The sequence below is a fragment of the Parasteatoda tepidariorum genome, chromosome X2 (assembly GCF_043381705.1).
Source record: "Parasteatoda tepidariorum isolate YZ-2023 chromosome X2, CAS_Ptep_4.0, whole genome shotgun sequence".
NCBI classification, from domain to species: Eukaryota; Metazoa; Arthropoda; class Arachnida; order Araneae; family Theridiidae; genus Parasteatoda; species Parasteatoda tepidariorum.
The window spans coordinates 19189679-19206549 of NC_092215.1; the positions used below are offsets into that span (position 1 = coordinate 19189679).

At 31.2% G+C, this 16871-nt stretch overlaps 1 protein-coding gene across 5 annotated transcripts in view; it reads right to left on the bottom strand.

Moving 5' to 3' along the window:
* Positions 1-320: 320 nt before the first annotated feature.
* Positions 321-16871, bottom strand: part of LOC107450582 (probable cyclin-dependent serine/threonine-protein kinase DDB_G0292550) — a 45157-nt gene continuing 28606 nt past the window's right edge. For 4 of the 5 annotated variants that reach the window (XM_021148150.2, XM_071188111.1, XM_021148148.3 and 1 more), the window contains exons 2-3: positions 6067-6220; positions 321-2888 (exon numbers count right to left, since the gene is read on the bottom strand). In XM_021148150.2, coding sequence (XP_021003809.1) covers positions 491-2833 — 2343 coding nt within the window. In that variant the 5' untranslated portion in view covers positions 2834-2888; positions 6067-6220 and the 3' untranslated portion in view covers positions 321-490. Of the gene's footprint in view, positions 2889-6066; positions 6221-14573; positions 14701-16871 lie in introns of those variants that run through there. The other variant, XM_071188112.1, reaches the window with a different exon arrangement.

Below are 16871 nucleotides of genomic sequence, written 5' to 3' on the forward strand. Positions count from 1 at the left end.
AGTTTGTAAATGAGAAAGAATCAATGTAAGTGTATGCATTCAAACTTATTTCAATTCTTTAAAACACACGAAGTTCTGAAGGTGCTTTGTGGTTACCATTTTCTGTGAAATTTTTTATTAAAATAGGTTTTATTCCTAAAGACGCTTTAGCAAAAGTTAAAAACTTTTAAGGCTGATTTTTGAAGGCTCCGTCGTAATATGAAATGATGCTATGTAAAATTAAAAGTTTCATCTATCAGATCTCTAATCTACACCAAAAACTACATAGATTGTGTATTCAAAATCGAGACAGTTTGTATTGCAATAAAATTACCATAAAATTATCACAAAGTTCAGTTAGAATTTAATCAAATTTACAATAGTAATAATGCTTCCAGAGCAGTTACGTAAATTGTAACGTTAACATACATGATACCATGAGAAATTATAATCAAAACAATAATAATTCATATAATTTAGTAGTCCTTATAGATATTATAACATATTGTAATTAGCTTTTGGATCTCCATTTTAGCCATTTTGATTTTCCCTCTCTCATTGATTGTCTTCTTCGCAAATCACCAATAACACTTCTGTCTCTTGATGAACCAGCAAGTGAGCTTAAACCGTCATTCAACTCCGATCGAGAAATATCACTTAAAGCTGACAACCGATCGTCTTCGATTGCTGGCCGGTCATGATGGCTTACCCCTGGTATATACATAAGCAGTGGTGGTCGCCTATGTACAGTATACTCACTATCTGAAACGGAATTTAAACCATTCTCAGGTTTTGAAGCCAATTGAAAACCTGATAGCGACCAATCTATCATAGAACTATCACCTTCACTGGCGTAACTCTTGGCTGAGTTAGAACCGTTTCTAAAACTTCTTCGTTCGTGGTTATTTGGAGGAGAAAGATATCTCTTTGTCTGGAAACCTTTTGATGACTGTAAATCAGGTTTTGTAGATACACTTGGAAGTTTTACCATGCTTTGGTTCTCGTCAATTTTACGAGATATGTGGTTTTGGTTCAATTGGCCGTTACTTCTGCCCATGAATTTGCGATTTGTATTTGTGTTTACTTCACTCAATGGTATTTGATGTCCCCGAAGATATCCAACACCGTTTGTTTCTCTCGCTGCATCATGACGATTGGTGTTTTCTCTGTTGTTCTTTGTATCAATTGGTTTCAACTCATTCCTTGGATTGAATCTAGTGAATCCAGTATTGTTTGGTTCTTTTGAAGATACAAATCGATTGGAATTTTCTCGATTGCTCTTAGTATCTATTGTTGAATCACTTCTTGGATTGAATCTATTGAATCCAGTATTGTTTGGTTCTTTTGAAGAAGCAAACCGATTGCTATTTTCTCGATTGCTCTTAGTATCTATTGTTGAATCGCTTCTTAGATTGAATCTATTGAATCCAGTACTGTTTGGTTCCTTTGAAGATACAAAGCGATTGGTATTTTCTCGATTGCTCTTAGTATCTATTATTGATTCACTTCTTGGATTGAATCTATTAAATGTTCTATTAGCCTGATTTTGCATGATGGTCGCTATGTTGTTTTCTGTTCGTGCTAAAGGCTTCAAATTAGCGCTATTTGTGTTATTGTGGAATTCTGACTCGTGACCGTATTGCTTGTAATTGTGTCCTGTTTGTGCCGAGAAGTCATTTGATTTAGGTGAGTTCGTACGGGTGCGAATTATGCTCGATACTTTTTCTAAGGAATAATCTTTCTTAGGACTTGTTGCAACACTATTTGATTCGTTGATAAAGTTAAGTCTAGGCCTTTGCGGTGTGAAGTTTTTAAGTCTTTCAGTGTTGCTTATGTGGGAATTTGCTTGAGAAGTGGAAGACATATTGAGATTATTAAAGGAGGACTGGCTTTTATTTCGAGTTAATGTCAAATGACACTGCGTAGCAATATCTCTGCTTCCTTTAAAAAATCTATTACTTGGACTAATAAGTACATTGCCGTTATTCAAATCATCAGTGGACACAGCTTTATCGGCTTTTTTAAGATGCTTAAACCTGCTATCGTTATCCATGTATTCGTCATGAGACCTGGATCTCCTTCCTCGGGTCGTAAAGCCATCTGAATTGTCCAATCTTCGCATCGATCGTCTTGTAGCAAAATCGTTTCTAAAGCTAGAACGAGGAAGCCCATTAATATCGGACATGGACATTGAATATGAATTTTCGGAGTTTTCATCAATCTTATCAGGTTGTCTGTGATAACCATTGCCATTCCACTGGCTGGAAATATTCGAGGGATTCGGATCATAACTGGGACGATCATTTTTTAAATCATTTTCTCCCCAGACTCGCCTGGCACCATTCATACCTCTGTTTGAAGTTAAACGCATTTCATCAAAATAATCAACAGGAGGGTCTATCGGTTGATAATCATAACTCTTGTAGGATCCATTGTAATCGTTGAAATCATCACTTCGTTCATATCCATTTCTTTCTGAGATTGTGTTATTAGTATGTTTTGGGCTTGTTTCTATTTCTTGATCATCTACTTCAGCAATTGGTGCAAGAGAATCATGAATACACTCCATACTTTCTTCCTCCCAGTTGTTTTGTTTCGACGTTGCTGTTGAATAATCATAGGAAACTGGAGTGTCGTGTTTGTTTTTGTATACTTTAAACCAAAATCTGTTACTCGGTAAGGTTAAATGTTCAGAGGTAGCAACATCCACATCTGGTTTCCATGGATACTGCTTGACTCGAACTGCTTTATTAAAGCTCACTTTTTTGCCTCCAATTTTAGAATCAAGGCTTCTTCCTGAATATTCGGATACATCAGAATAAGTATCTGCACCTAATAGTAAACTACCAGGCATTTTAATTCATAAGTTTTTTTTTCTTCTTAAATTCCAATCTTTTCTCACAGCTCACCTGCAAGAAAAGTGTTTGACAAGTTAGCTTGATGATTATAACGAAAAATATTTAAATGGAAACGTTTGGTTATATAAAACAGTAATATATTACTCTGAAAAAGCCGTCAACACATTAAAATAATTTTTTTTGGTAATTTTCATTAATTTATAATATCATTATCATACTTCATAGATAATATTGAGGTGAGTAAAGAGGGTCAGGGGGTTCACGTGTGCTGTAAAAAGTGGTGGCTAACTCAAAACAGAAGTATTTTAAAACAGATAAAAGTTACAACTTATCCTAGCATATTTCTTTCAATTTATTATTGAAAGTGGATGCAAAGAGTAATTTCGCTTCAAATATAAGTAATTTAAAATTTATATTATGATGGAAATTACAATTGAATAATTAAGCAGATAAAATAAATATGAATTAGGATACTACCACTTTTTACATTTTTAGGCGCACGTGGGAAACACCTCCTGGAAGAGGGAAGGCCTCTGCTCTGCTCAATTTAGTCATCCGACGCAACGAACATAAACTGCGCAGTGGGGGATTAATAAGAAACGTGTCACTGCGTTCGGGCTACTGAATCGCGCAGTGAAGGTAGTTAGGTAGTTTCTTTATTTATGTCGCACTAGAGCTACACTATGGGATATTGGCAACGGTCTGAGAAACTTTCCTGAGGATTATCCAAAGACAAGCCATCACAATTTTGATCATCTGCGGAGGGGATGGCTCCTCTGCTTCGGTAGCCCAACAACTATGGTAGTCGATGCACTTTACGGTAGAACAATTTAACGAGGATTGATACCGCTCACCATCGGCACCTTCATAAGCTGATCAATGTGGTCACCCACCAGCTTACTGACCGTAGCAAGTGATGCGTGACTTCGGTGTTCCACTGGGAACCGTGACCTTACGATCAGCCCACTGCGGGACCTGCAAAGGGAGGGGAAAATTCAAAATATATCACTTCATTCGGACTATTAACACGTTGAATGCCATGAGGGTCACCGGTGACCGGCACTGAGCTTGTTCGTAGTGCCACAGGGGTCACCGGTGACCGGGGAAGTCAAGATTATTAGAAACACATAATTCGAGTAAATTTTTAATGCTTTTAATTTTTTTATATTATTATCGTTACTAAAATGGTTTGAAGGAATTAATGCAATACATACTGAGAAAATCATTTAGGCCAGACGGGCAAGCCATGTAAAATTAGCGTGGCATTCAACGTGTTAAGGATCGGATTTCTAATTTATGGTAATTCGTACGTAGGTACTTTTCTAGGAGGTGTTGACGTAGCACCCATGGTATATGTATCGGTGGCAAGAAGTACATTGCTCCTAATATAAGGGGTCATAAGGCAGTGATTCATGTCTCTCTGCTAGCGGAGACCAATGCTGTGCAACCCAGAAGACGCTGAGCTCATCCTACAGTGTGATTCAGCTCAGCGGTTACAAACTTAAAGATGAGATAGAACACATCATGAAGATTAAGAATTGCGTAGTGCCTTCCCATGACTGATATACAGTGAGCAAAATAAAAAACGGACCACCCTGAATAACTCTTGATCTAATGATTGGGTCTTCACGCTTTAATACTCAATCTTAAAAGTCTGTGAGAGTGATTTCATACATGATAATCTGTCAGTGCAGACGATATTTTAAGTTACGAAATCAGACACAAAAACGCACTTTCTCTGAATAAACATACCTTTTCATCAACGGATTTGGATTTCTGACAGCCAAAATATGGTCTTCATAGTTTGATCAGGAGGGCGGTCTAAAGTTTGAACCCCTTATAGTTAATTTTACTTTTTGCAAATTTCGCCAATTTAAAAACATTTTGCACACAATTATAAAAATCGCTTATCCGAAGATAATTTCATTCAAAAAATAACTTTCAGTGAATATTTTTTTTTAATATTTCTTATTATTTTATTTAATATTAGTCGAAAAAAATTTTAATTGTAAGGTAAGCAATTTCTTAAATTATTTTCAAAAATGCAATTTTACATAGGAAAATATAAAATATGAACGAAATCAGTCGAAAAGTCTTTGAGAAATCAAATTTTGAAAAAGTCGTATTTTTAGAATTGTATGCTTTTTAAGGAATTGTATTCTTAAAATTGTAAAAGTCTTAAATAGTGTAGTCTTAAAATTCTAAAGACGTCATCAACTCCGCTCTTCAAAAAAAAAAAAATTTTTTTAAAGGTACTACATTTTTGAAATGAAAAGTAATGTGAAGGTACCATTTTCAAGATAAAATATTTTCCGAAGGGTCTGTTTTTACACTGAAACAATTGATGAAAGATTTGTTTTTATGGTAAAGTATTTTGTGGTAAAACAATTTGTGAGATTTCCGTCTTTACAATGAAGCAATGTAAAAAGAATTTGCTTTTAAAGTTTTAAGCAACAGTTTAAGTAACGGTAAAGTTTTTTTGTGAAGGTTTTGATTTTATAAAAAGAATGATTTGTGAGATGTTCGATCTTACACTGAAATATCTTGTGAAAGGTCCGTTTTCACTACAACACATTTTGTGGCAGGTCTATTTTTACAATAAAATATTTTGTGAAAATCCATTTTTACAATCAAATAATTTGTGAAGAGTCCATTCGCGAACCCAAATTACTCCTAAAATGACTCTTGTAAGTACTTGATCTTATCCAATTCGGGATTTCAATCTCTGAAATTAGTTTTATTCCAAAAGATACAGATTTTTTTTTAAATGATATTTTCAGATTAGCTTATTTTTTAACTGAATGCACAAGTTTAGGAAGTTTATAGTTGCTACATCCATATACATTTTTCTGCTACTTTGAAAATAACATTTAAGACAAGGAACATATGGCCTTAGCGTACCGCATCCTTAATTGAAATACATTATCGTCTTTTTCCTACCACTCCCTGCGTTGCAGAGAAGTGGATCATTCAAGTGAACATTAAAACTCAAGATCCTTTTAAAACTCTCATGCAACAGAAAACAACCTGGTTAAAAATGTATTATTAATTTGCAGAAAAGCTGTTGTTTGTGGAGATAAACTGATTGCAAATTTGAAATCAGCGACCTTGAAATACCTAAGAACCGTTCTCAACTTAAAGTTCCGTTCTCAACTTCTCAACTTGCTAAAGTTTTCCAGTGTAATTTTCGAAAAAAATATTTCATTACTCTAAATGAAAAAGGACTTACTCATGAACACTTCACAATTATAAGGTGATTGATGAATACTTCTTTTTAAGCGACTTCCTCATTTTTAGTTCTGATTATTATTATCACAATTTTCCACTTTTACCATGCATAGAAAGGTATCTGGAAAATCATCTTCCTCTATTCATATCCAAGCCTAAAAAGTGAAGATTTTTAAATTATTTCAATAATGCAATTTCTTCAAAAGTTACAGCTTTTAGAACGTAGATATTTTTGGAATTCATAAACTACATGTGGCAATTTTAATTAAATGAAGAAAAAAAATGCTTTCATGATCAAATAAATCACTAACGAGGTCAGCAAGAGCTTAGGAGGGATTAAAATAATCTAAAACCAGTTTAGAGATGGTTTAGTCCTGCGGTTAGAGCATTGGTCATCGGCCCTGAGTGTCCGGGGTTCGATCCTCGACGCCTCCAAGAACCATTGAGTACATACGATATACGTGAGCATAAAAAATCTTTGGAATCGAAAGTCCTGTGGTTGGTCGTTGAGCAATACCACGGGTAGAGGGATCTGGAGAAAATTTTCTTCCCCTTCATATCTATTTCTAAATGTCTTGTGGAGGTGACGTCACGATTGAGTACGAATTGTGAATGCGTGGTAGCACAAGTGTTTCATTATAATGATGTATTTTGTAGAACTAAGATAGTTTATAGATGCGTAATATAATATTAATAGCATTAACATTATATTTGGATCTAAAATCAAAGCACTATGCATTTTTTAAGCTGAAATGGTTGGTAACTCAAAAAAATACCATTTGTACAACCATCTTTTGCATGTTGGTATTTTTTCTTATCTTCTCCAGACCTGAGCTTTTAATGATCTCAGAAAATGCAATTTTCACTAAGAAATATGTGGCTCAGAAAAAAGTAAACTCATAAATGTAATAAAATATTTTTTTTCCGAAAATTTAGGAGAAACTGAACTCATAAATGCGATAAAATATTTTTAAAAAAAATGTTTAAATAAAAAATAAACTCATAAATGCAATAAAATATTTTTTCAAAAAAAATATAGGTTAATTAAATTTTTTGTGAAGAGCATTTCCTTATATTTTTGGTCATGAAACGAAATTCACAAGACTAAATAAGATTTATATGCCATAAAACTGTTCAAAAAGTAACTTCAATCAAGTTTCTTACCTATCCTTTGATTTTCAATAGTAATTAAAAATTCCAACCCCCGAAGAAAAAACAAATTGTTCTTTTTCATAGACAATCGCATTATTAAGATATATGACAACGAATTAAAGAATATTTTTTAATTGATAAAATTATACCAAATGCTGCCCAATATATTGGACATTGGGGATCAGGAGGTAAAACGGAGCACTTTTTGCTGCTAGGAATAAATTGCTTAATAAGACACTTACGTAAAGATTCTCATTAAATATGCTAATTTATAACTGTCACCGAAATCTATAATCAAATAATAAAATGATGTCTTTAAGTTTAATTAATACCATTATTGTTAGCTTTTTAAAATGATTTTACACTGGTTTTAGCGGTTATATAAATTTAAAAATGTAGGTTGGTTTTCAAAACGTCTTTTCCTGCCATGTCAAAAGCGATATTTTTAATAATGGCTCAGTAGCTTCAATAATGGCAGCGATGGTTCAGTGGTTAGGCACTGAACTGTCGTTGTGAAGAACTGGTGTTCGAACCCAAGTGATGGCTTGAAGCTCACCCAACTTCAGATAAATAAGTACCAGCTTGTCTGGGAAGTAAAGGGGAAGCAATGTTGTCCACACTGCCATATTCTGGAGCCGTTACCTCCATGACCCTTTGCCCAACAACGGGCTGTTGCGGAACTGTTACTTTACTGTTACTTGCTGTAAAACTGCATATACATTTTCCTCTATCTAATTTCTTACTTCTAAACTGTTAAAGGTTTTTCTATAGGTGCTCAAGGAATAATATTCAAAAACAATTTCTAAAAGTGTTTGGTACAGTTTCAGCGAAAAATCCATTTAAAGAGATTTTAAAAAGCAAGCAGGTTTTTATGTTTTCATTTTCATACCTCATTTAAATTCTTAATAGCACTAACTATATTACTCAGTCTGCGCTCTTTTAAGAGCCATGTTGTTAACTACACAAAGTAGAAGCGTCAGGCCTAAAAGTGAAAGAGCATGGAAGTAAAACATTATAAAATGTCATTATCCTGGTCTCATTTTTCTGGCACTGGTATGCCAGGAAATAATGTAAACTGCATAATGTAGAAGTAGAAGTAAAAGTAGTAGAAGTTCTAAAAGTAGAAGAGCATGGAAGTAAAATGCTACAAAATTATAAAAAGTCATTTTCCTGAAATTTGAATGCCAGGAAAAAATTGTAAACTGCACAATGTAGAAGTAAAAGTAGTAGAAGTTTTAAAAGTAGAAGAGCATGGAAGTAAAAATTATAAAATGTCATTATCCTTTATGTCATTTTCCTGGAACTTGAATGCCAGGAAAAAATTGTAAACTCCATAATGTTTATAAACTACACTGCTTTCTATAAAATATTAATTAGTGTTAAGTAAATCAATATTTTTTTTTAAAAAAAAAGTGTTATTTTGAAGATATTAAACTTAAAATTTCTTTCTTCCACTGCGTCGTATTATCTGAGAATTACCTATATAACTGTATATTCATGAATCGATTTCTCAAACCAAATTAACTGCGTAATGAATAATTTTTTTCTTTACGTTTTACTCAACCTACACAGAAATTGGAAATGTATGCTCTTACGGAATAAGATACCTCCCAAGGCACAATGATGCCTCTTCTGGACGCCTACAGGACGTCCCCCACGCGTGACATTCCGGACACGGCCTTCCATGTCACCAGGCTAAACATAAGCGAGGTCACAAGGAGAACAACGCCTTTCGGGAGTCAATTACCAAAAGTTAACTTTAATTTGATGATTTTAAAGATAATGAATTGGGTGTCAAATAAGGGCATTGTTGTTTGGGCTAAATTCTATAAAATAGGACAATATCCTTTCTCTTTTTGGGAATTATTTACTATTAGGGTGATTTTCAAAGCATTTTCCAAAGAAAAAATTTAAAAAAAAGACTTAATTAGCACTTACAGTTTCTGTCCAAATTATTAAACGCACTATAAGATTCTATGTAAAATCTTAATTATCAAGAGATACTATACAGTTTCATTGCTGAAACCGGTTTGCATTTGTTTACGTTCGTGTATCAATTGGTTAACATTGTAATGCAATACGTTCAAAATAAATACAAGTGGAAAGTATATAGAAAATCTCCTGAATAAAAACCCATTACATGTATGCTTAAATATAAAAGTATTGCATGCAAACTCGTGCAAAACATGCAATTATTAAAAATCTACAGTGCTTCTAATGATTTGGTTTAATTATTATAATATACTAATATAATACCTGATATAATAAATATTCTCTATTTATACAATATTGCGTCTAACTTATACAATCGTCAAATTTATATTATATATCGTCTAATTTATCCAATTGATACACGAACGTAAACAAATGCAAACCGGTTTCAGTCACGTAAAAACAATAAAGCTGTATAGTATCAGCTGATAATTAAGATTTAACATAGAATCATATAGTGCGTCTAATAATTTGTCCATGGACATTATATTGTAACTTTTAACTCAAAACATTGCTATAATTTTGAACTAACTGAATCTTGCCTTAATGATTTATCTGAGCTTCATTGCTGATAAATAGCTTAAAAATTATTCAACTTTTTTTATATATATCACTGATTTGGCGAGATTTTTCTACCTAAATAAAAATCATTGAAGTCAATAAATAATTCTCAAACTTTAACAGTCATGAATAACTGTTACAAACTCCCAATAGTTACGAAAAGATCTATTTCTAAATAAAATTATTTCTTGTGATATTAAAGGCTTATTTGAACAGTCATGAATAACTGTTACAAACATCCCAAAAGTTATGAAAAAAGCATATTATTTGCTAAAAAAAGTTATTTCACGTGATAATAAAGGCTTGTTTGAGCAGTCATGAATTACTAATACAAACATCCAATAGTTATGAAAAAAGCTTATTATTTGCTAAAAAAAGGTTATTTCACGTGATAATAAATGCTTATTTGAGCAGTCGTGAATAACTAATACAAACATCCAATAGTTATGAAAAAAGCTTATTATTTGCTAAAAAAAGGTTATTTCACGTGATAATAAATGCTTATTTGAGCAGTCGTGAATAACTAATACAAACATCCAATAGTTATGAAAAAAGCTTATTATTTGCTAAAAAAAGGTTATTTCACGTGATAATAAATGCTTATTTGAGCAGTCGTGAATAACTAATACAAACATCCAATAGTTATGAAAAAAGCTTATTATTTGCTAAAAAAAGGTTATTTCACGTGATAATAAATGCTTATTTGAGCAGTCGTGAATAACTAATACAAACATCCAATAGTTATGAAAAAAGCTTATTATTTGCTAAAAAAAGGTTATTTCACGTGATAATAAATGCTTATTTGAGCAGTCGTGAATAACTAATACAAACATCCAATAGTTATGAAAAAAGCTTATTATTTGCTAAAAAAAGGTTATTTCACGTGATAATAAATGCTTATTTGAGCAGTCGTGAATAACTAATACAAACATCCAATAGTTATGAAAAAAGCTTATTATTTGCTAAAAAAAGGTTATTTCACGTGATAATAAATGCTTATTTGAGCAGTCGTGAATAACTAATACAAACATCCAATAGTTATGAAAAAAGCTTATTATTTGCTAAAAAAAGGTTATTTCACGTGATAATAAATGCTTATTTGAGCAGTCGTGAATAACTAATACAAACATCCAATAGTTATGAAAAAAGCTTATTATTTGCTAAAAAAAGGTTATTTCACGTGATAATAAATGCTTATTTGAGCAGTCGTGAATAACTAATACAAACATCCAATAGTTATGAAAAAAGCTTATTATTTGCTAAAAAAAGGTTATTTCACGTGATAATAAATGCTTATTTGAGCAGTCGTGAATAACTAATACAAACATCCAATAGTTATGAAAAAAGCTTATTATTTGCTAAAAAAAGGTTATTTCACGTGATAATAAATGCTTATTTGAGCAGTCGTGAATAACTAATACAAACATCCAATAGTTATGAAAAAAGCTTATTATTTGCTAAAAAAAGGTTATTTCACGTGATAATAAATGCTTATTTGAGCAGTCGTGAATAACTAATACAAACATCCAATAGTTATGAAAAAAGCTTATTATTTGCTAAAAAAAGGTTATTTCACGTGATAATAAATGCTTATTTGAGCAGTCGTGAATAACTAATACAAACATCCAATAGTTATGAAAAAAGCTTATTATTTGCTAAAAAAAGGTTATTTCACGTGATAATAAATGCTTATTTGAGCAGTCGTGAATAACTAATACAAACATCCAATAGTTATGAAAAAAGCTTATTATTTGCTAAAAAAAGGTTATTTCACGTGATAATAAATGCTTATTTGAGCAGTCGTGAATAACTAATACAAACATCCAATAGTTATGAAAAAAGCTTATTATTTGCTAAAAAAAGGTTATTTCACGTGATAATAAATGCTTATTTGAGCAGTCGTGAATAACTAATACAAACATCCAATAGTTATGAAAAAAGCTTATTATTTGCTAAAAAAAGGTTATTTCACGTGATAATAAATGCTTATTTGAGCAGTCGTGAATAACTAATACAAACATCCAATAGTTATGAAAAAAGCTTATTATTTGCTAAAAAAAGGTTATTTCACGTGATAATAAATGCTTATTTGAGCAGTCGTGAATAACTAATACAAACATCCAATAGTTATGAAAAAAGCTTATTATTTGCTAAAAAAAGGTTATTTCACGTGATAATAAATGCTTATTTGAGCAGTCGTGAATAACTAATACAAACATCCAATAGTTATGAAAAAAGCTTATTATTTGCTAAAAAAAGGTTATTTCACGTGATAATAAATGCTTATTTGAGCAGTCGTGAATAACTAATACAAACATCCAATAGTTATGAAAAAAGCTTATTATTTGCTAAAAAAAGGTTATTTCACGTGATAATAAATGCTTATTTGAGCAGTCGTGAATAACTAATACAAACATCCAATAGTTATGAAAAAAGCTTATTATTTGCTAAAAAAAGGTTATTTCACGTGATAATAAATGCTTATTTGAGCAGTCGTGAATAACTAATACAAACATCCAATAGTTATGAAAAAAGCTTATTATTTGCTAAAAAAAGGTTATTTCACGTGATAATAAATGCTTATTTGAGCAGTCGTGAATAACTAATACAAACATCCAATAGTTATGAAAAAAGCTTATTATTTGCTAAAAAAAGGTTATTTCACGTGATAATAAATGCTTATTTGAGCAGTCGTGAATAACTAATACAAACATCCAATAGTTATGAAAAAAGCTTATTATTTGCTAAAAAAAGGTTATTTCACGTGATAATAAATGCTTATTTGAGCAGTCGTGAATAACTAATACAAACATCCAATAGTTATGAAAAAAGCTTATTATTTGCTAAAAAAAGGTTATTTCACGTGATAATAAATGCTTATTTGAGCAGTCGTGAATAACTAATACAAACATCCAATAGTTATGAAAAAAGCTTATTATTTGCTAAAAAAAGGTTATTTCACGTGATAATAAATGCTTATTTGAGCAGTCGTGAATAACTAATACAAACATCCAATAGTTATGAAAAAAGCTTATTATTTGCTAAAAAAAGGTTATTTCACGTGATAATAAATGCTTATTTGAGCAGTCGTGAATAACTAATACAAACATCCAATAGTTATGAAAAAAGCTTATTATTTGCTAAAAAAAGGTTATTTCACGTGATAATAAATGCTTATTTGAGCAGTCGTGAATAACTAATACAAACATCCAATAGTTATGAAAAAAGCTTATTATTTGCTAAAAAAAGGTTATTTCACGTGATAATAAATGCTTATTTGAGCAGTCGTGAATAACTAATACAAACATCCAATAGTTATGAAAAAAGCTTATTATTTGCTAAAAAAAGGTTATTTCACGTGATAATAAATGCTTATTTGAGCAGTCGTGAATAACTAATACAAACATCCAATAGTTATGAAAAAAGCTTATTATTTGCTAAAAAAAGGTTATTTCACGTGATAATAAATGCTTATTTGAGCAGTCGTGAATAACTAATACAAACATCCAATAGTTATGAAAAAAGCTTATTATTTGCTAAAAAAAGGTTATTTCACGTGATAATAAATGCTTATTTGAGCAGTCGTGAATAACTAATACAAACATCCAATAGTTATGAAAAAAGCTTATTATTTGCTAAAAAAAGGTTATTTCACGTGATAATAAATGCTTATTTGAGCAGTCGTGAATAACTAATACAAACATCCAATAGTTATGAAAAAAGCTTATTATTTGCTAAAAAAAGGTTATTTCACGTGATAATAAATGCTTATTTGAGCAGTCGTGAATAACTAATACAAACATCCAATAGTTATGAAAAAAGCTTATTATTTGCTAAAAAAAGGTTATTTCACGTGATAATAAATGCTTATTTGAGCAGTCGTGAATAACTAATACAAACATCCAATAGTTATGAAAAAAGCTTATTATTTGCTAAAAAAAGGTTATTTCACGTGATAATAAATGCTTATTTGAGCAGTCGTGAATAACTAATACAAACATCCAATAGTTATGAAAAAAGCTTATTATTTGCTAAAAAAAGGTTATTTCACGTGATAATAAATGCTTATTTGAGCAGTCGTGAATAACTAATACAAACATCCAATAGTTATGAAAAAAGCTNAATTTTCTTGATTATATATATAAAGCTAAAATATTCTTTGCATTTACTTTCAATAGTAAGCAGAATGAAATATGCTAGAAAAGGGTGCTAATTTTAATCAATTTTGATTGATTTTTGCTTTCTAAAGTTTTAGGCGCACGTTGTTTAATATAATTAGGACAATTTTCAGCCCAATTTTGCTCCCTTCATGAAATAATTTTCTACAGTTGTAGTATGTAGTGGTAGCAAATGTAAATTGAAAAAATTAAATAAAAATAAATATATTTTTATATTTTGCCAAAGATTAAACACATCAACACTAGATTACTATGCATTTCTTTCTATGGTTAATTTGTGGTAGTAAAATAAGTGGCAGTAAAAATCATTAATAAGTTAACTCATAAATAACTAAGTAGAATGACATAAGAACTAAGTTAATGAGCCAGGAAAGTGACATTTTCAGAGTGACCATAATCAGGGTAAGCCGAAAAATAGCAGAATTCGAACTATTTCATTCTAAATTAATTAGAGGATGAGACAAACAGCTATTATTCTTATTTAATTGACCACTACCTAATTTAAAATAAAAATGTGTGGGTACTCGAAACTAATGCGGATTAGTTTTGTAATTCTACTTTTATGTTACTTTCCTTGATTAATAAATACCTCTGAAAATGTCACTTGCCTGCTTCATCCACTAACCTCTTAATTTGTCTATAGCAAGTAGTTATTCCTTTCTATTATTTATCACTTTAAGACAAAACCATGCTTTGACTTCAGATCAAAAAATAAGTATGTATATTTTTAATTTATTATGCTTAAACAATCTTGCTTCTGCAAAAAAAAGGAAAAAAAAAACTAATGATGAAACACTTATGCAACTACTTTTTTATTTTTCAAAAACAAAGTCTTTTTAAAAGGACGCATAGCACAAATGTGATAATTCAAATCAAATATTTAATCTTAAACTGTATTTATAATCTTGATAAGAACTTACTGGGTTTAAAACGAATAAATATTTTCCCAAATGCTACCGTACAATATATATTTTTTACACATCTCACAGTTAGACAACATATAAACAAAATGTATCAATATTTTGGTAGCTTACAAGTGTTTACTTCTTAATTTTTTTAAGGTCATACCTTTTAAATTAGAAATATTGAGATAATAGGTAATGGCTCTGCTTCGAACGAACAAATTACTTAGTATGCCACTTTGGCGACTTTTTAATACCATTTTCCCACACTGTATTTCTAGGTCAATTAAATAAAATAGCAATCGATATCTTGATGTTAAAAGCAACGGAGAAAGATTAATACATTAGAGAATATAGGTTTGATTTAAATAAATATATCAAATGCTTTAATAATTCTGAGCTTTTAATTGTCTTATTAATTAACATAGTTCAGCTGACCTTCAATATCATGCCTGAGAGATTTAAATGCCTCATCAACTGTTCCTCTTTTTGATCACTTCAATTAACTGCGGCATTTTTATTTCATCAACCTATTAACCTCAAAATTTCTAGCATTGTGTTGAATACTTTTTTTTTCAATGAGATTAAAATTGGTAGCTAAATTAGTAAATTTTTTTAAATTAATTTTGGTGAAACAAAAAGAATCAAGCTCATCAAAACATATTAACCCTTTCGTTGCGGTGCACCACTAAAGTGACGCCACTAAACGGTACTCCGCTAAAATGACGCCACTAAACGATACTCCGCTAAAGTGACGCCACTAAACCCGCTAATGTGACGCCACTAAATGGTACTCCGCTAAAGTGACGCCACTAAACCCGCTAAAGTGACGCCACTAAACGGTACTCCGCTAAAGTGACGCCACTAGACGGTGCACCGCGCCGCGAGTGTGCACATTGCAAGTTAAGGTTTTTTATTATATTTTACTTAGCTAGCAAAATCTTTACATATAAATATAACACACAGAAGAAATTTGTTACATGTAAAGCGAACTCAAAATATTCTTTTCATGGTTTTAATCCAATACAGGTAAATGGAATATTGGCCAATAGGTGAATGAAATATTAAGTAATGCATTCCAGCAACAGCCTATTGTGGACCAGGGTGTCATGGAGGTTAAGGCTTCACACTTTCATGACCAATGGCATGATTGTGATAATATGGTAAGCATTGTGCACAGGTCGTACTTACTTCCCAGAAGCTGTGTAGGCTTCAAGCCGCTTTTTTTTCGGGAATAATAAAATATCCATAACTACCAAATTTTTTCAATGGATAGAATTTATACATTAAATTGCTTCTTCCACGAGAATTAAATATCTCCGATCAAGTTTATACATGCTTCTAATCATGGTTACTTTATTATAATGTTACCACATTGTTACATAATTCAAAATGTCTTATTCACTGTATATAATTTTCGTGATGAATGGGGCACTATATGGTATTGAAATTTACATTGGTTATGGAGCTGCATGGTATTGAAATTTACATTGGTTATGGCGCCGCATAACCAATTAGAATTGGGTCCAAATAATAGAAGCCTGAAACAAACTACCGTAAAATAGACTTCGATAAAAAAAAAAATAAGTTAGTCATAAAAATAGACGAAGCTGATAGCCAATCTGCTGATGAAGATGCTGAGCACATTCTTCTTCATTGCAAACTGTATGCGAGTTCCCGAATTAAATTAAAGACTGATTTGAGGCGTCTTCCTATTTGTTTGTCTCCTGTTTTTTTCAGAACTAGTCATAAGTATCGAAAGTCTTTTTGCCTTGCGCAATTTTGTTTGTAATGTAAATTTTTAAATTTTCTTGTTTGCTTTCTAGTTACTTCTGTAAGCCTCATGCTATACTTTGTGGTGCATGCGGAGTTTTCAATCGTTTAAATAAGTAAGTAAAAAAATTATTAAGATTTGAATTTGTCGAAGACTTTCAAAATCTGGTGGATACTTTTGATAGTTGATCAATAATTTACTGGCAGATAATTTGAATTCCTTAGGGCCGGTGTATATATATACATAT